At 38.5% G+C, this 26,686-nt stretch overlaps 1 protein-coding gene across 4 annotated transcripts in view; it reads right to left on the bottom strand.

Annotated features, from left to right (window-relative positions):
• Nucleotides 1–15,353: 15,353 nt before the first annotated feature.
• The window catches only part of pik3r1 (phosphoinositide-3-kinase, regulatory subunit 1 (alpha)), a 30,131-nt gene continuing 18,798 nt past the window's right edge, over nucleotides 15,354–26,686 (bottom strand). The window contains exons 3-16 of one of the 4 annotated variants that reach the window (XM_056265493.1): nucleotides 26,063–26,158; nucleotides 25,899–25,973; nucleotides 25,323–25,454; nucleotides 23,019–23,220; nucleotides 22,850–22,932; nucleotides 18,326–18,428; nucleotides 18,114–18,212; nucleotides 17,815–17,995; nucleotides 17,597–17,722; nucleotides 17,342–17,484; nucleotides 17,076–17,252; nucleotides 16,890–16,964; nucleotides 16,635–16,805; nucleotides 15,354–16,424 (exon numbers count right to left, since the gene is read on the bottom strand). In XM_056265493.1, coding sequence (XP_056121468.1) covers nucleotides 16,235–16,424; nucleotides 16,635–16,805; nucleotides 16,890–16,964; nucleotides 17,076–17,252; nucleotides 17,342–17,484; nucleotides 17,597–17,722; nucleotides 17,815–17,995; nucleotides 18,114–18,212; nucleotides 18,326–18,428; nucleotides 22,850–22,932; nucleotides 23,019–23,220; nucleotides 25,323–25,454; nucleotides 25,899–25,973; nucleotides 26,063–26,158 — 1,853 coding nt within the window. In that variant the 3' untranslated portion in view covers nucleotides 15,354–16,234. Of the gene's footprint in view, nucleotides 16,425–16,634; nucleotides 16,806–16,889; nucleotides 16,965–17,075; nucleotides 17,253–17,341; nucleotides 17,485–17,596; nucleotides 17,723–17,814; nucleotides 17,996–18,113; nucleotides 18,213–18,325; nucleotides 18,429–19,625; nucleotides 19,821–19,873; nucleotides 20,166–21,002; nucleotides 21,362–22,849; nucleotides 22,933–23,018; nucleotides 23,221–25,322; nucleotides 25,455–25,898; nucleotides 25,974–26,062; nucleotides 26,159–26,686 lie in introns of those variants that run through there. The other 3 variants (XM_056265495.1, XM_056265496.1, XM_056265494.1) reach the window with 3 other exon arrangements.

The raw sequence follows: 26,686 nt of genomic DNA on the forward strand, positions 1-26,686 counted from the left end.
CCCGGGAAATGCTCAGAGGTGACGAGAGGAGTTGAGAAAATGAAATGTTCATTTCCAGCGAATTTAGTAAAACTTTGTAAACTTTAATAGTAATTTAAATACCTTTACTCAATTATCTGGGCTACGAAACTTTGGGAGATTATTTTTGAATGTCTGTTCTTTGAAATTAGCAAAAAAAAAAAAATTCTATTATTTCATTGTTTTTCCACATAATCGGCCCATATCTTAAAATAGAACGTTGCGACTTCCGACTCATTTCGCCAGATCGGGTCACATATCAGAGTTTCCAGCAAGAGATTCCTGCCAGTCCTGTTCTCTCTATTGTAAGTTAAATGAGTCAGATTACTGAGACTCTCACCCTTTGTCTTTAATGGCTCTCAAAGCCCCTGTCCCAGTCGTTGAATAGTCAGGCTGATTGGATTAGCATCTATGCATTTGAATGACACTGTTATGCTGATGAGATCAGGGCCGAGGAAATTTCTGTAAACAAGCTGACTCATGTACTTAATTTACATGCCACCTCTGTGTAAATCCCTCCCCCTTTGAATGTATATAAACTACAATGTATACTGCTTTAGTTAGACTTGATGACTGCAGCTACAGACACCTCGTGTTCTCAATAAAGAATCCTGCTGAAGATACAACCAAGTCTCCTGGTCTTCGCTTCTGAGTTTCCAACAATAGCCAGCTTGTATTGTCAAAAGTGGTCAATCTGTTTTTTGGAGCACGTACAAGCGTTCTAAATTCTAATCTCAACCTTTGCAGCAGAAAGATCTGGATCCAAATGAAGATCGAAAACATTATTACAGCTCCAAAAGTGTTTATCAGCAGCAATTACCATGCAGGCCACTTTAATTTAAAGCGAAGTCCATATGTAACCTTCATGTGTTTGCTAACACATTACATAATTAAATTCTAAATGGAACATCTATGTGCTAGGATTTAAGACTTCTAGCTCTACTTATAGTAAAAATGAGCAATAAAACACACAGCACTTGAAACACTTCCGATTACTAGTGTTGCTATTAGATTACATGAAGTGTGTGAAGTTCATGTATAACATATCAATGATCTTGTAGATGTTTTTTTCCATGTTATGGTGTCATTACTCATAGACATTTTGAATTATCCCCTTAATGGCTTTCATGTAATCATAGCAGAGTTATGGTGCTGTTCATTTAGATAATTGCTCTCGTCAAATTTATGGATTCTACTTCTATTGTTTCTCTCACATATTATTTCACAAAAGCGAAGCAATTTGCAAACCGCATGTTAACAGGATTGATTAAGGTTAGAAACCTCTAGATGAAGGTAAATAACTTCATGACATTAAAGTCATGCATGTCGTGCAAGGGCAGCAGAGTTTTTCTCATCTACACTTTCAAAGCAAATGATGATATAGGCCTAAGGCTTGTGGTTTCAGACATACAGGTATGCCGTTTGTTTGGTGCACAAATGAGCTGCAGTTCATTACAATTTAAAGAACAAAGCATACATTATATTAGAAATTAATGTTTTATATATACAGTATATATCACACACATATATATATATAGTATATGTGTACATCAGTATATGGGGTATTTTGGGTTGGGTCAGTTCTAGCAACATCCATCCACTAAGCAGTTCTACAACCAATTAAAACTAGACAGAACAACTGGACATCAAAGTTGTAATAACCACTCAGAACAAATATGCTAAAAACACTCTGAATGTCTTAGAAATGGCATACCATGGCAACCACCAACAACACATTACCAATACCTTGGTGAGCATCAGTGACTTTTTCTTCAGAAAATATAAAATCTATATATAACACACTGGATGCTTAAAACCATTATGTCACTGCTGAATGGTTACCCAATAAAATGTGAATTTCAGCTTCACTCTGACAAGCGCCGTGACATCATCCAGTGGGCCAGTCTGGGTAATATGGCACTGGGATTAAAACGCTATTGCATTGAGTTTATGTTGGGACTACCAATGGATAAAAAAAATCCACCAGAACTCTTAGTGCTAAGGGCCTCGAAAGCCTGCTGCTGTAACAGCTCATATTCTCAAATCTCCATCTGGGAATGGTAGTCTTCTGCTAAACATAGATTTGACATCCTATCTGATGAGAAGATTTACTGTTTTAGGCTTGCTCAAAAAAATACTGGCATGCTGAATGGAAATCTTTAAAGGGGTCATGAACTGGATTTTGTCTCTGAACTTTGATGTCCACTTATAATAATATTATCAAGACTTTTACTTAAAAAAAACATCATAAGAAATAAGCAATTTTCTATCTTGAACCCTCTCTTTCGAACACTACGTTTTGATTTCGTGCCGCGTTCAAGACTTGGAAATGAACGTCCACTGCTATGATTGGGTAACAGTTTTGCATATTAAAATAATTTTTTTAACAAAACTTCAGATGTTGAAAAATATCTTGTTACATTGTTGAAACACAATGTGAAACATTTATGCATTTTAAATATGCTTTATAAGTCTTGGTTCTGGTGAATAAAGCTTAAGGACTTGGAGTTTGCTTTTCTAATGTTAGAATCACAAGGATGGCAATGCAAAAACTGTTTTGCCACAACTTGGCACTTCAAAAGGTTTTGTTATCCTAATTCTGTGTTTGCCACTGTCTCATATTTACTACTACATGACATGAGTGAATCAATAGGCTGGGCTAAAGAGGCAATGATGTAGAAGTGATCTTTATCTGCACGGGCTGTCTTTCGTTGCACTGTGACGTGATAATGTGACAAATGAGTCGTTTCCTGAGCTTGGTTTCAATAAAAGCTCATTTTGGACTAACAAGGAACTTTTGAGTTCTGAAACTTACAGGATATTTTTATAGTACAATGACCTCTTATGTTGGTTTCTCAATTCATGACCCCTCTAAGAACACCTGTTGAAGTGCTCCAGATATTTGATGGGGAGAAGAAGGTAACTAAAAATAAGCTAATAGGCTATGACTGTAAAAGTTGATCTTCAAATTACATCTCATTTACTAGAATACACAAACTGAATTTGGACTACAGAGACAACGTTCCCAGCAAAGTGAATTTAAATGTATTATTTATGCATCACTTGCAGAAGCAAAGAAGATCAGGTCACCTTGAAAATGAACTGATTGACTACACTATATTTTGATGATAAATATCTTAATTGATGTGAAGAGCCTTTCCTGTGTCAAAGACCCTTCTCTGGCATACTTAAAAGTTTTGGTGCAACAATCATGTAAACAGTTCATATTCAGATCACTCACTTTTAATAGAAATGTTTACATTTACATGTATTCTTGTGCACTAAATTACACTTGGCGAAATGGCTTGGCGAGGCAGTGGAAATGTTGCTATGAAAATCATTTTCCATTTGGTGATATGTGTTGGGTTTTTGGTGGTTAAAGTGTGCGCTAAAATGATGAGCTGTGATGTTTATGCAGATAACATCAATTTGAATCTGGCCTGCAACATTTTTGGATCCCAGTTTCCCATCATTTCTGGTGCACTCTGTATTTTATTTTATTAAAAAGTGAAATGAAGACAATATTCAAAAATAAAATAAATCTCTGGAGAGCATAACACAATGTACATTTTCTGAATCTGTTTGCCCATGTAATAAACATAGATTGAGCTCTAAAATGAATAACCTGATTTGACTTTTTGAGCTTATTGCGAAAAAAAAAATGAAAATCACTAATCATTATTTAAATTGCAGCTACAATTCGAGACATTAAGCTAAACTCTTTGCAAATATTCTGTAACAGCAAATAGCTATAAAAATAAATATTAGATAAACCTCTTACAGAAACATGCAGTTGAACAGTTGTTACACAGTTGCCAATTAACACAGCAGCTTATATGGTCCATTTACATAGAATTCAGGTCACACTCAAGTACATTAAAGTCACAAATCACTTAGTGTGCAGAATGGATCCAAATTGTGTCATTGTAATTGCACATCACAAACGGTTAATTAATGCTATATGTTCATAGCAGCATTGCTTTAAATGAAGTTTGTGTCAAGGCACATTGCTAAAGACAAAATGAATCATTAATCTAGGAGGGAATTACCATGAGAGATATCAGCAGTGTTACTGAAGGGCACGGCTGGTAGAAAAGGAAAGGGAAAGAGAATCCTTTTTGAGCACTTTCTTTTTCTGTTCATAGTTCTTGGTAATAGCACTGAAGTATTTGCACCTGTATTAAATTTGGAAGTGCATAACCTCTCAGGTTAAGCAAGATTAGTGTCTTGCTCCAGCAGAAAACAGCGCAAAGCTAAATCCTTTTCCTAGAAGCTATAGCTTCAGCTTTTGACCTGGCGTACGCTAATGCCACTCATTGAACAGGCCATGGGATGATAATCACTGCTTATTATATGAGCTGCTGGAAATACTTGACATGAGCTCATAGCATGCGTAACCTGCACAGAACAGTCGATCTGTTGGAAACAGAATAAGAGGATATGGGGCCTCATTTATAAAACGTGCGTACGCACAGATTTGAACTACAACGTAAAATCCACAGCAACATCATATTTATAAAAACGGTCTTTGACATGAAAAAATGCTTAGCACCACATTAGAGTCTAAGCAGACGTACACACTTTTCCTTTATAAAATGATAAAATTATCTTGAAATAAAATGATCTTGAAATTGTGCGCAGCTGAATGGTTTCAGATCTCGGCCTTGTAAACACCGCCTAATTAATGTCACTAACATAAAAAATCCAAATCCTTTACTTTTAGGTTGACAGGTGCTCTTTTTTATGTTAATGGTACTAATTAGGATGTGTTTACAAGGCGGAGATCTGAAACCATTCAGCTGCTCACATTTTCAAGATCATTTTATACATTTAACATCTGGAAGAGAGGCGTTTATGCACGTTTTTTGTGCGTACGTTCGTTCTCTGAGTCACACACACATTTGAGAAATGATCATACGATCAAATGTTGGACAGTTATGCAACATTTTATAAATGAGGCCCCATATGTGTCAAGTTTTCATTTACTGATTTTCATTTACATATGGCTTTGGCATATATTTAGATATTTATGTTTAGTTTATTAATTCACGTGTTTATTCTGACTGGGTTAATTCACGCAAATTTACTTTCTTTTGTTACACACACACAAGGTGAAATGTTGAAGAACATAGGTAGAAGAATACTGACTGTTCTGTTACATACAATGAAAGTAAATGGAGTATTTGGCTATGAGTTCTAAAATTACAAAAAATCACTGTAAAAGTATCATAAATGTTATGTCCTATTTTCCAAATCTTCTGAAGCCAAACTCAAGTTTTTTTCTCTCATAACGTTATCATATACTGTCAGACCACTTGTAATTATAAGTCATATAGCAAGTCATATAGACTACTTTTATGGTACTTTTTCTGCCACCCTTTAATCACTTTCATTAAATGGAAAAGTGCAGCAAGTTCTAAATATGTTTTTCATACTGTTTTGAAATTACATTAAGCGTGAGTATATGTTGGCTAAAATTCCTTTATTGTATTTTTGCTCATTAACCCCTAAGTAGACTCACAAGTTCATTGCTTCATCCTTTCCATAAGGGCTTTTTTGTAGATACTTCTTCTTATAGATACAGGAGCAGCACTCAAATATCATAGATATGCCTGGCAAACCATTAACAGCTTATTGCATAAGAGTACACTAATGGTCTGAGCTGTTTCAAGTGCACTTTGAACCTTTATCTTATCTTCATACCACACATCGGAACCTCAGGACCCTCAGTCGAGTCAAAAGCACCCAATCCATCCAATGCCAGTGAGAGTCAATATTAAAATGCTGGCAAAAAAGTCTAGAAACTGATACATCTTGGGAAAAAAATAATGCTTAGTAAAAGATAAGCTTTCAATTACCAAATTACAAATAACTGACAAATAACTTCAATAACCAAGTGACAATAAATACAGCAACAGTTTGAATAGACACCGTATGTGTTTGGTCATTACTTATTGACAGTATTTATTAGTTTATTACATATCCATTTATCCATTCTCCAAACTGCTTGTTCAAGGGTTGCCGGGATGCTGGAGCCTATTTATTATAATAAATCAATCAATTCGGTAACACTTTCTATGAAGACCATGTTTATAATACATTTTAGCTCCATTTATACTTATTTATAAGTATTACTATTTTAAAAATATATTTATAAAGACTCATTAAGCCCTATACTGCATTATAAGAACAGTTATAGTTACATATATATTTTATAATTACTTATAAGGCATGCATTTGCTTTTTCAATGCGCATGCTCATAACCCATTATACACTAATTTATAAGTAGTAAATAGTCAGTCTTATGGTTCCATGAATGTATTTATAAAGATGCAGCCTGCATAGCTATAATGTTATTATATTATATTACAATGACTTTTTATTAATTCAGATTTATTTCTGTCAAATAAGTGAATATACAACCCGAATTCATATGACCTCACTCGTACGAATTCGTACGTTTTTTCTAAAATCTTACATATTTTACGAGTTGCCCAATTCGTAAGAATTTGTACGAATGACCTACCCCTGACCCCGCCCCTAAACGTACCCATCACGTGGGTTAAGACAAATCACGCGAATGAGTGAGGTCGTACGAGTGAGGTCGTACGAATTTGCCACCTTTTAATCACTCGTAGGAATTCGTACGAATTGTTTGTGAGATAGTGTTGGAATATATAAGGTGGAGCCGGGGGATCCACATGCTTGGGCGAAGCCGGTGACCGTAAGACCCGATCCATACTGCAAATCATCAGTGTAGAAGACGAGGGGCTGCAGGGAACCAGCGAAGACAGGGCTGAAGAACTGGCTGGAGACGAGTGAGAGAGGCTGAGTAGGATCGGTGACGATAACACAATCTCCTTACGGGGCGATGATACAGGTTTTGTGCTGGGCAGGACCAGAGGTAATGAAGGCACAGACGATTCAGGATTGGATAGGACCAGCAAAGATGAACAGACCTTAATACTGGTATGGACTGGTGGTGAAAAGACTTTGTGGGTGGGCAGCATGGGGTGTACAACCTATATTTCCCAATCGATAAACCTTTTATCCGTGCTCAGCTCCACCAACACTCCCTCTGGCACAGATGTTGCCGGCTCAAACACCTGGTCAGACTCACTGTGGGGCTTCGGCTCTGGGACGATGGTCAGTACTGTCCTCATCACAGGCACATCCATTGCGGCAGGCATTAGCTCCCCGTCTGTGGTTGGCTCTGGCTTCTTATCTGTGGTGCAGGGTGAAGGCTGACTGGGCTCTGGGCTTGGCGCAGCGACTGGTCCATGACTGGTCCAGGTGGGTTGAATGGTCCAGGTGGGTTGACATTCCCCTGGCATTTATGAATTCCACACACTGGAGAATTGTCTCTCTCCAGTTACCTTCTGTCATATTAGGTAAGTCCAATGGAAAATAATAGTGAGCTCCAATCCAGTAAAGGGATTTGAGATCTTCATTATTCAAAGAAGTTTGCTGGGCAATCTGGCAAAAATGACAGGCGTATTCCACAAAAGGAAGTCCTTTGCGGGCAGGGTCAGAAAATGCCACAGCACTCGCCATATTCGTCTTTTCTTTGTGGAGTCGGTTCTTCTGTCATGCTTCCAAGCGTGGTATAGGTAGAAGGCAGGACGAAGAAGATTAATTCAAATAGACTTTATCAACAGAGCGCAAACCTTAACCAAACGCAGAGTAAACGTTAACGAGAACAAATGATACAAACAATACAAATTAGGGAACTGATGAGTTACCATAGAGACTAACTAGAACATAATGAGTAACCAAGGAGACAAACTAGTGGCTGGAAACTGAGAACAAGGAGACAGGAAATTGATGAGTGCAAACTAAAAGTCCATGAAAATGAAACTATGACTGAACATGATGGTGACAAATCAATGGCACAGTTATTGCACCTAAAATGTACACTGCTCCTTATTTAATGTTAAAAAAATGTACATGCTATTTGTCAACAACCTATGCACAGTGTGCTTATTTTTAGTGATTTCTTTTCCAGTACATCTGTCATGTTTGTATTGGTTAAACTGTAGAAGTATCAGTATCAGTATAAGTATTTTCCTGATCTTGCCTGGAGCCCCACAAATCCATGGGCTGGCCCTGCGAACATCAATGCTATTATAGCAGAATGGCAACCAAAATGCGTTGTTCCAGTGGTAAAAAATATATTTTTTTAACATAGGCATATATATATATATATATATATATATATATATATATATATATATATGTTGACATTAAATATGTTGGCTGACACTGGATGGTGTGCTGCTGAATTAAAGTTGGTGTTAAAAGCTTTTATATGCTTTGGATTGATCAGGTTTTTAAGCTATAAGTGGAGAGTCTGCCTTCTGAAAGTAGGTTGAGAGCTACCAGGAAGTGCAAAGTCTCTAATGAATATTTAACAGTGAGAGATTACAGCTCGACAGACTGATGTTTATGACGCTCATGTAGATCTGAGCCTCTCAGCTTTACTAACATATCAGCAGCTTAGTCGAAGATACATTACACCAACCAAACCGTTAAAATGAGATGTAGAATGAGCTCCAAATGTTGAGACCTCCAGTTTAAATTCGTCTGTTTTATATTTACTAATTTAGTACAAATTCTTTCAGCAATACAATTTAAGTGTTGATTTAAGAAATGAACATGAATGTCTCTTTTGCTTTAATGAAAACAGCACCCAAACTGCATGAACTCCTCAAGATTGTGTACAAACCTGATCATCATGTTCTCAGGCATGATTTGAGAATGATCCAAAGAACATCTTGTGCTTCAATGGAAGTAAGAACATCTGACCATCTGTAGAAAGTTCACATGGTCAATAATACCACAAATTTGATCTAGAAATTATGCATTGAGTATACAGTATATCATATTTAGTTGTTTTTTTACATCATAACAATGTTTTTTTTTTTTTACAAATTTAAAGTGTTCTATTTACAAATCTAAATTAAATTTTAGAACCCTGTTTTGTTCATGAAAAGTACAGAAAACTGAGAAGGGCGATGATTTTTTAAAAAACATTTTCTGTGAAGATTTATCTTGACATTGCCTATGACCTTACAAAATACTTAATGGGCCTAATTTTTTACTTTTTTATGTATTACAGATGTTGTGGAAAGACTAATTACACTATAAGTTGATGTTTCTGCCTGTCATAAGCTCCAAATTCCATAAATATCAGTTATAAATCACTTTATGTAGAATAGAAACATTAATCTGAAATGTGCAAACTGTTATCATCTGTAAACCCATGTACAATCTACACACTATCTACACACCATGTGGCCAAAAGTATATGTTGGCACCTTAACACCACACATACGAGATGTTTTTGTTTGTTGATTGAATTAATAGTAAGTTAACGGCTTCCGCTCTTAGGAAGTCTTTCCAGATTTTGGAAGGAACATGGATGCAGCGATTTGTTCCCATTCAGACCCAAATGCATCACAGAGGTCAGTCTTTGACATTGGACTTGACTCACTTAATTAATATCAAAGGTATTCAGGTCTGGGCCTTTGTTTAGGCTAGTTCATCCACAACAGACTCAATAAACCATTTCTACAGTATATGGACCTAGTTTTGTGCACATGTGTATTTTATGCATGCTGAAACAAAGAGGCCCTTTTAGGAGCACACAATCCTCTAGAATGTCATTGTATGCTGTAGCATTAATCATTTGTTTCCACTGGAATTAAGACACCTAGCCAAACTCATTATTCAGAAGTGGGAGTCCATATATTGTTTTCTAGATAGTAGGAATGTTGTTGCAAAGGTTGCAAAAAGAAAGAGGAATGTCTAGGTTCCATATTGTTAAATACTATTGAATGTGCGATTGCTCTTCTTTAAAGCAGCACTCAGTAAGAATTCCGTTTTTGTCAAACAGCGACCCCTAGAGTCGCTGTGGAGCACTTGTACTGTCGTGAATAGCACTCACGCAGAGATGGCTCGCACTCACGGCCGGATCCCCTCCCCCTGTACACCGGTACCTGTTCAGTAGGATGGACGCTGTAACGAGTGGAAATAAGGTATGGCCCCTTTAAGAGCTGCGCGCGCCCAACACCACATGTATACGGCGCCGGGTTATTTCTGTTTGATGCTCATTTTATCAGATCTGTTTTTTGGCGTAAAGCAATTCGTTACCTCGCGAGACCTGATATCACACGATACTTCCTAACACTCAGAAGAAGAACGTCAGTTCTCGCGCTTGCGTCCTGGAAATCTCTTGGACTCTCGTCTCAGGCCCACAAGGAAGCAATGGAATAGTCGAATAAAGTCGTTATTTTTGGGGGGTTTTCGCACAAAAAGTATTCTCGTCGCTTAATAAACTTATAGTGGAGCCACTGTAGGCACATGGAATATTTTAACATTTTCTTTAATGACTTTCTGGGCCGTCAAGTGTCATTCCCTTAGGCAGCCTATGTAGCAGTGATCCACCTCTCAGATTTTATCAAAAATATCTTCATTTGTGTTCCGAAGATGAACGAAGGTCTTACGGGGTTGGTACAGCATGTGGTGAGTAATTAATGACTTAATTTTCATTTTTGGGTGAACTAACCCTTTAAGGCCCTTTTGGTGACTTCGAGATGATATATAATCTTTCTGTCTCCAAAAATCATCAATTGCCTCCTGTGAAATGTCTCCTACTGTGACAGCGCCTGTCACCGAATGTTGACTGTTTGTCCGAGTGAGTGGAGGGGGCGTGGCTTAGCCATAGGTCAATTCGTCAGTCATTCTGACATAACGTCGAACGTGACTGACTGAAAGGGAACTACATATCACCTCAAACCCAAAAATAGATCTCAAGCCTCATTAGAGAATAAATAAATTGTAACAGATAAAAAGATCAAGAATCATATTCCATTCAGGTTAAATAATGGGAAATAGAAATTCCCCTTATGGCATCTCAAACTGACAGTGGACCAAAAACAACACCACCCTTCCAGGGTAGCCTACAATAAGAAACTAAAAACTCACTAGACAAGACATACACTGAATTAATAGGAGAAACAAAGCATACAAATTATGACAACAGTAACAACACAAACCCTGGAATGGACATAATACATTGAACTAAATTTAGAGCCATGGATACATTTTAGTTAACGCAAAAATAATTCTATTAGACAAAAGTCTTATTGATCAAGACATCACATTTTCCTATGTCCCCTCTAATACTTTAAAGTTGGTACATTATAACTTCCTTTAGAATTCCTATAAAAAACAGTTCCATTTCCTATTTGAACCTCTTTGTCACTAGGCTGGTCCATTTCCTCAACACACCAAACATTTCAAGTCATCTTAATTAAAAATTTAACTGTAACAATGTTAGTTATGTTTTTAACATTACATTTTAGCCAAAGAGGATTTTTAACTGGTTTTAGTGTCTTAACCTTAATTTATTTTAAAAATTTGACTTTTGTGTACAAGGCACTATTTGGTCTTGCACCCAAATATTAGTGACCTTTTACACCGTTACTCTCCAACTAGACCACTCAGGTCTTCTGACCAACTGCTATTGACGGTTCCTCGTTGCCGTTATAAATCTAAGGGTGACCGTCCGTGCCTTTTCGGCGAAGGGTCCGAAATTATGGAATAGTCTATCTTTCCATGTGAGGTCATCTTCATCGCTAGCCATTTTTAAGTCTTCTTTAAAAACATATATGTTTTCTATATTTGTGATCATGAAATGGGTTTTTGAAGCTAATAGAATGTATGGTGTTGCATTTAAATGTGTTTATGTATTCTTGCTTGATCTGTGAAGCACTTTGGGTCAACTTCTGTTGTTTTTAAATGTGCTATAAAAATAAAGGTTGACTTGACTTGACTTAAGCTAAATAACAAAGCCTGTGCACTGACTCAGTACAATGACAAATAAAGATATTAAAACAAACAAATACAGAAATGTTTTGTTTTTTCATTGATTGATCAATGCAAAGATAAATGTATAAGAATCACGTGTGGCATAAATTCTGGCCATCATGGCGGAAAATGCATGGCATGCATCCTTATCAGAAGATTTGATTGAATGATGTGAGAGTACGGGTGTACACTCTTCTCTTTTTTCTGAGAACAGTGCATTTGACACTGCTCATGTCTGTGGTTTACTGTTTCCGTCTCACAAACTCTTGCTACAGAGTGGCTTTGTAAAGAACTGCATGGTCAACCAGATCCTTTAGTACAACAGAAAATAGGTCACAACTTTCAAAGCCACTTCTCAAGTCTTGCAATATCAAAGTAATTATTTTTCTTGAGCAATTCAAAGAGCTGCAGTAATTGTTGCTGTTGAGATGTCAATCACATTTGAAAACATCTGACATCCGGTTTTAGAAGGTACATACTATTGTAAGAGGGGGACACGAATGCAGTGTCTGTGCTATTTAAATCTAAATGTTTCTCAAACTTACCCCCTTTCAGCAGTTCATCAACATTACTGCGGAGTATTTCAGGGACACAAGAAGTTGCCAGACCATTTCTGCCCTTATGAACGTGTGGCAGATTAATGTCTTTTGTATGCATACTGTCATTTTTTTTTTCCACATCAGAACAGTAAAAAACAAAAAACAAAACAAAAAACAGTATGCATACAAAAGACATTTAATCATTTGTATTTCTTTTATAGAAATGTATATTACATTTGTTGTTTAAAGAAATTGTATCTTTTTTTTTATCATTTGATCAGTTTATAGAAAATATTGTATTTATATGTTAAATGTCTTTACTATGTATGTACCGACATTTAAATTAATAAAAGTATACAATGTGCTTATTGTGTATATATATATATATATATATATATATATATATAAAATACCTTCATGTAATTATAGCCATTATTAATTTCTGTAATTACCTCTATAATTACACCGTTGACCTTCCCTTTCACCTTAACCTACCCTTAAACCAACCATAAAAGAAACCTTTCCCTAACTGCAGAAGTTTAACATAACTAATATAAAGTGTTACTGAAAATATTTCAACACAGTGAGTGTCAATTGGAGTTCACAGGTAGCAAGGAAAAAATGATGCTAAATATAAAATAAAATATAAAATTACGTTTTCTCAATATATTGGTCATCTGCCAATAGTATACATATTTTAATGTTCCCCCCCATTGGTCAATATTGGATGCTCTTTCTCCTACTTTTATGTTTAGATTACCGTTGGCGTTGCCATCCTCTAACACTCATCTAAAGTTAATAACAATTAAAAATAATTTAATAACATACACTATCAACTATTTAAAAATATTAAAGTTTGATTTAGTATTTAGTTTTTTTTTTTTATTATTTATATTTGATGAAATATTTTAATATTGTCCATAACATGAAACAAATTATAAGCTTATCTGACCAGACTTTAAATATCGGTGGATCCCTAAAGTCAATTTAATTGTGCCACTTCTTTACATTGCAACCTGTCACATGTTTGAAGCTAGTCACATTGTTCATTTTCCTATTCATCTTGTCATGTCAAAAATGTTGCATTATTGGACCAATGTAGGTCATGGTAATATTAACACACTTTGAAAATCAAACAATGTTTGTTGTTGGATTGTCACCTTTGAAAATCTCGGAAGAACCAGTTAGGCACTTTAGTGAAATAACTTCACGAATTGTTGGCCAGGAAAGAACTGAAAAAAGTAAAAAGCAACTGTGAGAACAAAATGTTCTATAACCTTCAGCCCATTTAGTGACTGGTGACATCAATGTCGTGCATCATATCACACCACAACATTTGCATAACCTCAAGTCTCTGAAACAGTAAATGGAGTTCAACAGTAAAATGCTATATCTATAGAATCAGACTAGAAATTATCATAAAACACCAAAGACTTTTTTTCTAAAACAAATTTATTTATCTTAAAAAAGCCAATACAGATCTGAAGATTTTTTTTAGAACTGTAACACACTGGGTTAATCTCAATTTCAACATTGTGTTAACAATGACTGTAAATCAACACTATACAATTTCAAAAAGAAAAGAAAAAACTGGATTCACAAAATGAACAAACTTCTTAGAACAGGGGCAGCAGACAGATGACTATCGCGGTAATGTGAAACATGGAATTTTGTTGGCTTTAGCGAGAGGTAAAAAAAAAAAAAAAAGGATAAAACATTGAACAACAGAAAAATGGGAGACAGAAAAGAAAAAAGCCCCAGATAAGATACCATGAAAGACACTTTTAATTTTTTTCATGGAAATTGAGTGTAGGTTTAGAGGGACATTTGCAGAGATTCAACTGAAATAAATTCGTAGAATTCGATTCTCGATTCTTAGATTTTATAAATCACAAGCAGTAAAAGTTTGAAAAGAATTGGCATGTGAAGTTCCAATATTTACCTCAAACCAAAATCTAGTTTACTTGGTCTAATAACCTTATCATTTGAGAACTCATTGGGCAAATCATAATAGTGTATGACTATTGTGCGTATAGACGTGCCATCAAAAACCATCACCATTCCATCCATTATTTCAATTCAAGAAACTCAAAATGGTGAAGACAACAGTACTGTCTGCTTAAACATATAACTGACTAATTTTAAGGCAATCGGGCCTAGTTAAAAGAAGGAGTCAAACAATTTCAAAATATATTAATGAAATTAATTACTGATGTCATGTTTAGTTATGCAAAACATCAAATGCATTTGCCAAGTGAGACGAGAGCAGAAGACAAAAGCAATACTGATGTCGCTGATAATAAAGCGAAAATACTGTAGCTAGCCGTAAATGTCAAGCTGGTAGGCTCCCCTGACTTTGTAGCAAAATTTTGCGTTTTAGAGAATGTGGCACAAACTATAACGTTGGGTACTAGTCAAACTGAGCTGATCCATCTATGTAAACACTATTAAGGATTTTCTGATACAGAAAAAAAATACTGTTGACAAGGAATGAGAGGGAGTCATGTCTATCACGAAATGATAGATTTCCCCCCCCCTCATCACTCCAGAGGATCAAATCAATACGCTGTTGAATTTGGGAAGAATATCACAAAATAAACGTCTTTATTTAAATTGTGTTGTTGTGACATTGATCATTCAGTTGCAGTTATTTCAAATGTCATGGTTTATTCATTAATGTTTGCTCTAGTTCAGATATCACTATTAATGAAGACAGAAGCAGCACTAATGTCCTCCAGGCTCTGCCCAAGAGAAAATCAGCTCCAAGTGAAAAAGACTAATAAAATACTCTCTTTAATTTTACCAGCGGCTGATAAAGAAATATGTAATAAAGTACTTTTTTCCTCACTTCTTCTGTAAAACTGAAGTCACCTTTCTTGGCATTTTGAGACTTAAAATATCATCTTAGATACATACAAAAAGACTTTAAGCAATAAAAACAAGTTTATATTATGGGTAGCAACATGTAAAATAAAATCACAACTCTGCAGAGAAGACGGAAAATACAGAATTTGCATAGCAGATTAGAATACAACTGAGAAAGAACTGCGTTTTTTGGTACAATATGGTGTCGTCATGTAGCTTTTGATGTATGTACAGCGTAAAATTCCTTTCATGCCAATCCATAAAAGCAGAAATGGATTTAGAGTCCGTCACTATAATGCTTGCAAAGGAAATGCCAAGCATCTCATTCGCTTCTCGTCACGCTGTTACAGGCGAGACGTGTCATATCAAAGGTTGAGTAGAAGTCTCTTACAGGAAAACTAGTAGATACTGTTTCGAAAGTGCCATCTTGCTACATTTGATCAGCTGATTCCATGGTCTGTTCGTGAAAGTTTAACACCAACATGTTGAACATCCCGATAGCTTTCAGATACTGTGAGTTTTGGTCACATCACATTCTCTCGTACACACGCAAACACACACATACACACAAAAGGGGACCTGAACTGTGCAGGTAAGGGTGTAGAAGAGGTAAAAAAAAAAAATTTCACTCCAGAGGTTTAATCAATGTTCCACATTCCAGCAGCGGGTAAAGCTTTGAAATGAACAAGCACCATTTGGAAAAGGCCTCCGAAGTCCTCCATTTTGGGAGAGTGAGTTTAAAACTACATTCAGACTGGCAAAAAGTCTCAGTGGCTGAAATGTTCGTTTTGGGTTTTGCTTTCTTGTCTTTCTGACAAGCCGTTTCAAGGCAAAAAGCAGCCCTCGGTAGCAGCCTTACTGGAGGCATCTCCATTTGAAGGGGAGGCCCTTCCTCAATTCCCGTGTTATTAACGAGTCCCAAGGGTGTGTTCACAAGTCCTCATCGCCTCTGGTGTGCATAGACTGGGTATGCTAACGTGACATTCAAAGAGTCATTGTGCTGAACCAGGGATGTGTGCTGGTAGTGCAAGACCAGTTCTTTTAGAGAGCTGTAAAGGTTGTAGGGCTCAGCGAAGCCAAATCCTGTTGGTGTCTTGTTGATGACGCAGTGCTTGACCTCACCATCCACACTGTGAGAAGACAAAGAGATGGTTTTAGTCATCATTGCCTTTTGAAATTTCCCTTTTCAACATGCACTCTCAGAGTGTCAGCTTAGTAGTCAATGAATTGCAAAGAATGTCAACAGATGTCGGTAATAACAACCAACATGTACTCTCCAATAATTAGGTAAAAAAAAAAAAAGCCTCAACATCAAACAAGCTCAAAAAAGTGATACATACACAACACTGCAGGCGTAACATCCAGGTTTGCTGCTGTCCCTGACCAGGAATGTTCCATCTCTCTTGCCCCGCAGAAGAGCCTCAGCCTGGTTGCGGTTAATGTTACCCAGCTTCCAGGCGCGTTCATCATGGTGTGGCAAATCCTCATCGTCATCCACCATTGAGTACTGACTGTAGTAAAGAAGTGAAGAGTTAAATTTTTGAAAGCAGGAAGACTTGAATATAAAACAGCTATAATGTGATAAGAATACTCACTCGTCCTGGTTTTCGTTTTTGATTCCCAACCATTCATTGAGTTTCTTCTGTCTGACCCCTTTCTGTGTCAACCACCTGTGTAGCAACAGAAATCATTATGTTGCTCTCCATGTAGTCGTTTCTGAATGCAAGATTGTTTCCTGTGTGTTATATTTGAAGTGCAGAAACTATAGATGAGCTACTTACATGAGGTACTGATCCCTGGTCTTTCTGAGCTGGATGAGATCAGGCTTAATGCTGTTCATCCGCTTGTCAATCTCTCTGTAGTCCGCCGCCTGCTTCTTCAGATCCTCCTCGAGACGTCGTTTGCTATCCACAATTTCACTGATGCGCGATTTTAACTTCTCATAGTTGACCATGATCCTGCAATGAAACATTGCAGAGATGTTGCATTAAACTTCTGAAATTTTCTCCAAAAGACTATTTTAGAGGTTTTCAGCTTCAGAACTCACCTTTGGATTTCCTTCTCGTTGCCTTCTCTTCTAAACTTCTCAATATATTCTTTGCTGTATCGTTCTTGTGTCTGGCACTGCTCTTCAAATATTTTTATGGTCTCATTAAAAGCTTCAATAGCAGTCCTTTTCATTTGTATTTCCTAGTGAGCAGACAAAAAACCATGTCAGAATGTACGCACTTTATCGAGCTCTGAGATTGCTTTACTGAAATACATATAGTAAAGTCATCAAATATATTTAGGGAGAGCAAACCTGTGATGTTCGAGTGTATTCCTCATAGAGTCTGTCATACTCTTTGTTCTTTTCTTGGAACTGCTGGTGGTATTCGTGCAACTTTTTCCCAACAGCTTCAATGTTATCCTCCTTTACCACTTGATCCTATAAATAAATAAAAAACATATCCAATAAAATGTTTCTGTTATAAACTAGATGGATCCAGAGTAAAGTTCTGCAGGAGGAAACTCCATTACCTGTTGGTGCTTAGATACAGGATACAGTAGTTTCACATCTAGTTTGGGGTTGTACTGGGCAAGAGACTCGTGCCGATAGTGGTTGATCAACTCAACCACAGAGTTGAAAGTCAGGGGGTCTGAGAAGCCGTACTTCCCATCCCGGTGGAAGATTTTGATTAGCTTGTTGTTGCCTCCCTTCCTGTATGGTCAATGAAAATAAGGATTTAGAGCAATCCTTAAAGTTGGCAACATCAAGGCAAGCACCCTAAATAAAAAGGAATTCAGAGACACACTTGGGTTTACAAAGGAGAATGTACCTCAGTGTGAGCGTGTAATCCCCATGCATTTTAGTGGAGGCATCTCGAACCAAAAAAGTACCATCAGCAGTGTCCCTAAGCTTTTCGTTGACCTCCTCCCTGCAACAGAAAGAGGTTCAAACTTTTACAAGAAGCAACATTATTAATAATAATAATAATAATATAAAAAAAAGCATGCTTCTGACCAAACACTAGGTTTGATGAGTACTTGCCTGGAGATGTCCCCCCAGTACCATTCAGCATCTTGCAGAGCCATGTTGTTGTTCATACCGTTGTTAGTGACAGACGTTGGTTTGGGTGGCTTGGGAGGTAGTGCTGTAAAGAGAAAAGAGAGAAACTGATTGAGAACTTAATTGCTGATGAACTAGCAGCACTCAAGGTCATTTACATATAAAACATGTGCAGGCATGCCCAAATATATGCGTCCTGACATATCTGTATTTTCAATATGAAACAACAGTCCAACCTAAGAATGCTAATCTTCTGAAGAAAAATTTAAATCCTCAAAACATCCTTTGGCTGTCAAGTAAGTGATGCAGGTTTCCTTCCAATGCGACAGTCATGTTTTAAAAGCATCCAACAGTTACTGCAGTTTCCCAGATCTCTTGCCTCCTCCCCTCCAGTGTCTTCCATTTCATTAAATGCAGCTGAACACATGCCTCTTGAGCACTCAGCAGGGAGTCGGATTCTTGACTCAGGGAGAATGCATTTCATTGCCCCTTCCAAAAAACCTAATTTCATCACCATTTCCAGATCTGGTCAGTATTATACCACATAATCTTCGATCACAGATTCACCGATCACAATACTGAGTCATGGAGATACAAAACAGGGAATAATTTGGATTTTAAATCAGTTATTTGATGCATCCTTTCACTTTTACAACAAGTGTTTCTGAACAGAATTAACACTGTTTCTAGAAGCAATGACATTGGACAGCAGGCATATACCCATTAATGGGTTTTTCAAAGTAATGCATTGTGCACAATCATGCAAGAATCCTCAGCCATTGAGAACATGTTGCTTCGCTGGATAGAGGCAGAGAATGCATTTGATTGGCTGCTGGGCCGTGTGACGGGAAGCAGCGGGGGCAGTGCAGTCTCCGTGGAGCATGAGGCAGAGCTGAAGCGGTGGGCTATTTTTATCTTCCAACCACCCCCCCCCCACCACACCATCTCATGCACACTCACTGTCTCTTCTTTTGTTCACCTCAGTCACTATCATCGCTAAGCATTTTCTGCCTAGTGCAATCACAGGGTATAAAACTCGCAGACAAAGATATTAAATCAGATACAAGAATCTAACCAACAAATCATCCCATGCTTTGTGGTACCTCCATTAAAACATACACAATATTCCACACAACGACTAATGTATCTGTTACCATAAGAAAACAAACGTTAAACCCATTTTGAGACCAACAAATGCATCCAAGACCACAGACAGAGCTGTCACCCATCAAATTTAGACTTACGAATGACATGTTTGTAATGCACCAACTTCAAGAGTTACCTGGCGCGTCTATTTCTATGTAAAACAGGAGGTCTGATCCAGATCCTGATCCAGAGTCAAGTCGTGGACTCTCTAAATCCGCCATGCCAAATGATGTGTTGCATATCTGGAAGGATACGCATGCAGTTTCTTTGCAAACCTCCTCTGAATGTATACTATAAATCCAGTTTCTTCGCATTCATCGGTTTGAGACCAATTTTTGAAAAGCCTTGGAGAGTGGGGTCAGTGAAAGCCATTACATCACTTACCCCAGCCAATGGTGCTGCAGGACTGTTGCTGGCCACTCCTGCCTCATCACCTGCCTCTATTTCTTCCAAGTCCTAAGTGCAATGATGTCATTGCAACAGTGCTTTGTCCGTTCAAAAGTCGACAATGAAGTGCATCAAAAGAAAGATGTATCTGCACTTATCTGTGTGATCCAGTGATATCCTTTAACCGTGTGGAACACAAGTGTTCTCAAAGTCGTTTTGATGCTCCCAAACAGAGGGAGTTATATCACAGACAAGGTGCACTGCAGCACAGCGTCTTTCGAATGAGAAAAAGAACTGAAGCTTTACGGTCTTTCTCTGTCACCCCCTCCCTTCCTGTATCTGTGATGCAGCTTTGCTAAGCCCCGCCTCACTGAGCATAAGCATTCAGGACGGCCTCTCTGCTGGTAGGCAGACAAAATCGCTGCTGCAGCGGCACGTAGGCAGTCCCTACGTCAAAGACAAGGCCAGGTCAGGAGGCAGGCACGGCTTGCAAATACTTCTTATAATCCCCACATGCGACTCACAGAGGACTGTAGGAGGGTAGAGATCAGCTATACATGCTTGAGAGGGTACCTGAAATAGCCGCATTTCTCAGTAGGGTTAAAATGGTCACAGGAACGTGGGCTATTGTCATGCTTGGTACTCTAATGACAGGTCAGAAAGGCACTTCAGCTGGGGTGCTTAACAGTCATGCAGTAAGTGTAATTGACAGCCACTGGGACATCAAAGAAGTGTAAAAAATAAATTAAAACTTCAGTTTTTAATTTTAGTGGACTCCTTGCATTTTAAAGAAATTCTATACCCTAACTTTTATTAGAGCCGATGAATAATGCAACACATTCACTTTGCATGCTCAGACATGCCGGTGTCAGTCAAACAAGTTAACCCACTTTTCGTAGCAGGTCGCACTTGGAGTGCTAGTCTTGATACACACAAGTATCAAGTACACACTCGTACAGAAGAGTAGCACTGATATTCAAGCCTGTCAGAGCTTAAACCGAGTAACTCCCCGAAGTGATGACATGCTGCTTTAGTTTGATACATTTTCCGTCTACCTAACTGCTTTTGATAAAAGTAACCCAATCATTACACCAAACTTCCTGAGACACCAAAACCACACACTTACATTGCAAGTTGTGCATGTTCAGCAGAAGTCAAGCAGCCTTTCGTTCAGCAAGTCTGTCCGGTAAGCATTACTCGTGATTCTTGGTAAATCCAAAAAGATGGTACTCTTGTGGTCTTGAAAAATGTTCCCAGTTGACTGGTGCAGGTGTCTCAAAATCACTGCAGCAGTTTGAAGAAATCCAGCAAAATCCGAGTTGGGAAAGAAAAGAGTTGGTGTGACAGGTTGTGTCCGGAGAACTAAAGAAGGTCTGAGAGGGGTGGAGAATGACGCCTGCTCCGGGACGGCTAGGTAAATGATTGCTGGGGTCGCACTGCTGCTAGCCGACTCTCTCTCTCTCTCTGCTCATTCACTCTCCCTGGCTCCAAGGGTTCAGTCTCATGATTAACTCGCTCAGGTTCAAATATTTGCTGAGCTGTGCACCCTTATGTTTTGGGAGGGGAATGTGGCACAGGCAGGAGGGGGCCAGGGGGTGGAGTAAAGTCCTCGGAAGTGATCGTTGAAAGTGTGTGTGTGTGTGTGTTAGAATGCATGCAAGACAGAACAGCCGCCGCTGCAAGCTAACAAGAGAGCTCTATGGAGCAGACCGCACTTGAAGCCAGCCCAATTCCAAGTGGGCCTTTTGCCACCTGCTTAAATTAGCCACCTAGTAACTAGGAACATGTGCACACACGCATCCACACGCTCATATTAACACACACATCAACAGCTACACACCGCCACATGTGCAGGAATCAAGTATGGGCAGGTTGGTAAGGCAACAAGAAACCGTAAAAGGTGGCACTTGTGTGACCCATGTTTGTGTAAAAGCTTGTACAGGAAGAAACTGAGCTGCCCGAGCAGTAAGGAGGCAAGTGTGCTTTTGAGTCTGGACTCGTCTCGCCCAACCCAGCCTCCTGCAGGTGCAAATTACTGACAGCTGAGCTTGCTCCATGCCAGGGTAAGGTATAAATAGGCCCCAACAGGTAATAAAACATTTAAACAGTCACACAGCCAGACTTGGGAGAGAGATAGACGGATAAAGACAGGGAGAGAGACTTTACTAGTGCTATAAAAGCCCAACTAGACAACTGGTCTGTGTTCAGGGCAGCGTGCCTACACACACACACACACACACACACACAAATACAAATACACAGTCAGACACAGCAGAAGTGTCTATGTGGTCTGTCCCATCTCTAAATGAACCTGACCCACAAAAGCAAGGGAGTGAAACACAGATTTTTCGACAGAGCACTCCCAGCCATTAAACATTGATATAGTATCAGCTGAAGTGAAAAGGCTACTTCATATAAGAGTTTAAGAATATCAATGCTGTCTTCCCATTTTTGTCAGGAACCAGACATCTACCTTTTTTGTACACCTCTTTTTAATACATTTTAGCCATTCTTTGGAGTAGTGTGTGCATTTTGATCTGTTGTAAAAGTGTGAACATCAGTTGGAGCTGTGGCCTAGTGGCTGGCACTTACCAGTAAGCCAAGGTTTCTCATGCGGCAAACTGAGGTGCAAGCCCATTACACAAATTTAAACTCCAGGTACCTTTCCCTATCTTTCCCCCATTGTTGCCATCTACTCCAATACATCATTAAATGTGCATGTTTGACAATGGTGCTTATTTGGACAACACTGGTTTGAATCCAGTAAGCCATCACTATCCCATTGCCTAAACTGTATGCAAAGCTTTAGAGAAATGTTTCTCAACCCTTTTGACTCCATGACCCGGCATTATTCAAATAAGACATCAGTTAAATGTTGTACTTTTGTGGGGTTTTTTCTCCAGCATTAATTAAGATTCTTAAGATAACTCAATTTAAATAATTTAAAGGTTGGTTGAGAACTGGTTGACTTACCTGGAGCTACCTGACTGTCATTCCATTCACTGGTCACCAAGACTTCAACTATCCTGATGTGTGCCTCTGGGCTGGGCTCACAACTGGGAAGGGAAAAAGAAACATCTTTTTTTTTTGCTAGCAGGCTAGCTGGCAACAACATGATTCATTAGCATGTGTCGGGATGTACCTGGTGGGCTGATGTCTGAAGAGTGCCGGACTGAAGATCTCAGCGAGGGCACGAGCACTGAGCAGGTTAGATGCTGAGGCCTGGCATATACGGGAGAAGTGGCGCAGCAAACTCTGCAGGGTCAGCCAGTACTGCGGGGGAAGTGCAGAAGAGCTGGCCACCAGCCGCAGGTGATGTGCGCATTCGTCTGCACCCTGCACTTCTGAAGAGACACATAGACAGAAGAGTGTAAAACAAGGGCTCTCTAACACCCAACTACAAACACTGAAAGTGGCATCATGTGATATACATTTAAAGTGAGCTAAACATACCAATAATCAGTGAGGCCTTATGCAAAAAAGTGTGGAAAATTGCACTCGACGTGCAACTAACCGCACAAGATCTTAAGCGAGACAATGACAGAGTGAGTAAGGTATTCTGAGAGATGATTGGTTGACAGCCCTGATGTAGCAGATAAGTTTTCAGGTTTGCTTTAGGTCTATTAACCACAGATATCCTGTTTCCAGCCACGTGACTTTACACTACCCAAAAGAGAAGTGCAAAGCAAAAAAAAAAAAAAAACAACACCACTGTTCTCTCTCAAATTGGATACATGCTAGTTTACACTGAACATTTTGTACATATACAGAACAAACTTTTGGCAGTCACACAGTGAGGGAAGATAAATTCAACGGCCAATACAACACCTGGAATACGTTTCGCAGTTGAATTGGCTGGGGTTGGTAGACACAAAATCAGATAAGTGTTGGAACATGTGTACTGATAAAAGTATGCGCTGTGATGATTCAACCACACAATCTTAACAGATGAGCCTGGTCTGCTGCTTTTAGAATGTCACGGGACTGTGACACCTTGTGTTACTTTACTACCATTGTAAGAGGCTCACCATCTGGCTAACAAAAATCTTTAGAACAATAGCTCCACCCTGTGGCTCTTATAATGAAATGAGATCAATGAGAAATGCATCATTTGGTTTTAATGCCCTTAAGTTTGGTTTAAAGGACCATAGGAGAACTAAATCAGACAACTAAACAAAAAAAAGTTATTCAGTTGAATTGAATTTGTCTGTTGGGTAGGCTGTGCCTGGCCGCGTGAGCATCGCTCTGCCGCAGTGTAATTTCAAACACATTTTCTGTGTATGTGAATGCTTTTTTTAAGTGGATATTGGGACACGAGAAGTACAAAGACTTCTTTACATAATAAATAATACTTTAGTAGTTAGTAGTTATAGTAATAACAGTTTAATAACGATTCATTCATGGAAACAATTAATGTCGAATGAGATGTGCGTGAGCCCACTGTAGGGTTCAGTTTAATTTTCCCTTTAAATAAGTTTGTTATAGGCTTGGCATTTAAAATAAATGTTGTTTGTAATTCATTAATGAATGAACAATGAATATAAGTTATTTTTATTTTACACATATTTTTTACATTTTTGTTGCATTCTGAATAGGCTACCATTAAATTTAAAGGATTTGGAATGAGGGGAAGTAATGCATGTTTATAGTCTTATAATGTCTGTTAACGTTGCATTATATTTACCAGTATTTTACATTAATTTTGAATGTAATAATGGTAAATGGACTGCATTTATATAGCGCTTTCAGAGACCCAATGACCACCAAAGCGCTTTACAGTTTGCCTCACATTCACCCATTCATACACTCATTCATACACCGACGGCGGTGTCAGCCATGCAAGGCGCCATCCAGCTCGTCGGGAGCAGCCGGGGTTAGGTGTCTTGCTCATGGACACCTCGACACTTGGCCAGGTGGAACCGGGGATTGAACCACCAACGTTCCGGTTTGTAGACATAAATGTAATAATAAAATGTGACACACACCACTGCAAATTATCTGTGTTCTTTTACTCTCTCAACAACGCAAGTTTGACCTGCTGCGACTTATTTTCCGGAAAATAATATAATTGTGCTGTATTATTAAAAAAACCTTTAGCACCAATAAAACAACCATATTATGTTCATTACTCCCACCCACATTAACTTTGGTCACTGTTATTATTATGAGGGGGTCCTAGGAAATGTATCTCCCCTGTAAGAGATTCCAGGCTCCAAAAAGTTTGAAAACCCCTTACTAAGATGACAACTGAGTGAACCGATTTTAAAAAAAGAAAAGAAAAAAGACTTAAGAAACAGCATTTCATATCAGTTTAAACAGTTTAGGAGCAAAGTGTAAATTCCAATGATTCACACTAACATGGATTAATACTATGTCATAGAAATCCCATGAGAGTTTTAGGGCTGTTGACCTAATGTTGATGTGCAGTAATCCTATGGAAACTCACCTTGAGCGATGCGCATCATCTCAGTGTAAATCATAGAGGGGATGAGAGGCTGAGGTAGATCTTGAAGATACCTCCTCAGACCATCACACAACATCTGAAGGTCCATCTGCTCAAGATCCGCCAAGGCAGGGTCTGATTCACAGAACACAAACATCAGTGAGACAGGAAGGAATGAAGCTAGCACCGTATACTAATCAGCCACACAGAGACAAACAATAAATCTTTTCGATCAAATCATTTTTTTCCTAACCAGATTCACATGTGATAACCGATTTCGACAGACGTTCGGTTTCTATTTGTAGCATCACATTGAAAGTGGTGCTCAATGTTACAATGCTAGGTTGTTCTGGTTGGTTGCCAGGGTGTTGATATGCGGTTTCTAAAATAATTCTGAATGGCTGAGAAATTGTGTGAGACGAGATGTCACTTTTAATACTTTGGGTTGGAGTGTTTGGAAAATTAGTACAACAGGAATATCCAGGCATGCTAGATAAAGGCTGTGATTTTGTTGCATTTCGCACTCAGCATGGACAGAACAGTTAACAGTGGCTACAGCTAATGGAATGCGTCACTTACAATTATCAAAGCATTGTCTGACATCCAGCCCTCCTCCAGCAGTGAAATTTCTATAGAGAGTAGGGTTGTTTAGACCTGTACAGAATTTATATGCGAGTTAATACTTGAGCACAAAAAATAAATAAGTAATAATTACGACAAAAAAATATGCGTAATGGATTCACCTTTCCTTTCGATGGCCTCAAGGAGCTCGAGGAGTACAAGTGGTGCCATCTCTGGAGGAGTAAACTGCTCAGTCAGGTCTAACAGAGTGCTTGAGCCTAAAGGAGAGAAAGTTAAACAATCATACCAAAAAGCCACCAGGTACCTTTGAACAACTCTACTAGCTTTTCATTAAGCACCAAACACCATCATTTCAAAGCCTCCAAGAAAAACAAGAACTTTAAAGCATGCCCCACAGTCACAGGACACATAGATCAATAGTCATCTTCATGCATTTATGTGGTGCAGCAAGGAGCACGTTTGGACGGCACATCTAAGTGTGTTTAAGGCTGGTGCTGACCGGTAGGATATGATTAAGTGTGCAGTGGAGGTGGACGAGAAGTATAAAGTAAACAGACCGTAATATGCAGCCTCTGGTGTTGGGTAGAGGATTACTGAGATCTACAAGTCCAGGTGTGAGCATGAAAGGGCTGCGGGACTGGCGTGAGCTTTATTTGGATTCGGTGCACAGCATTTTAAAAGGCTTGGATTTCTAAAAGGCTTGACTGTTAGCAGCGTCCGAGGCCACAGATCCAAACACAGCATATTATGAATGGATTCCCTTTACAGAGTTTTTTTTAATAGAG

Source organism: Rhinichthys klamathensis, unplaced genomic scaffold, assembly GCF_029890125.1.
Source record: "Rhinichthys klamathensis goyatoka isolate OS25496 unplaced genomic scaffold, OSU_Roscu_1.1 h1tg000234l_1, whole genome shotgun sequence".
Taxonomy (NCBI): domain Eukaryota; kingdom Metazoa; phylum Chordata; class Actinopteri; order Cypriniformes; family Leuciscidae; genus Rhinichthys; species Rhinichthys klamathensis.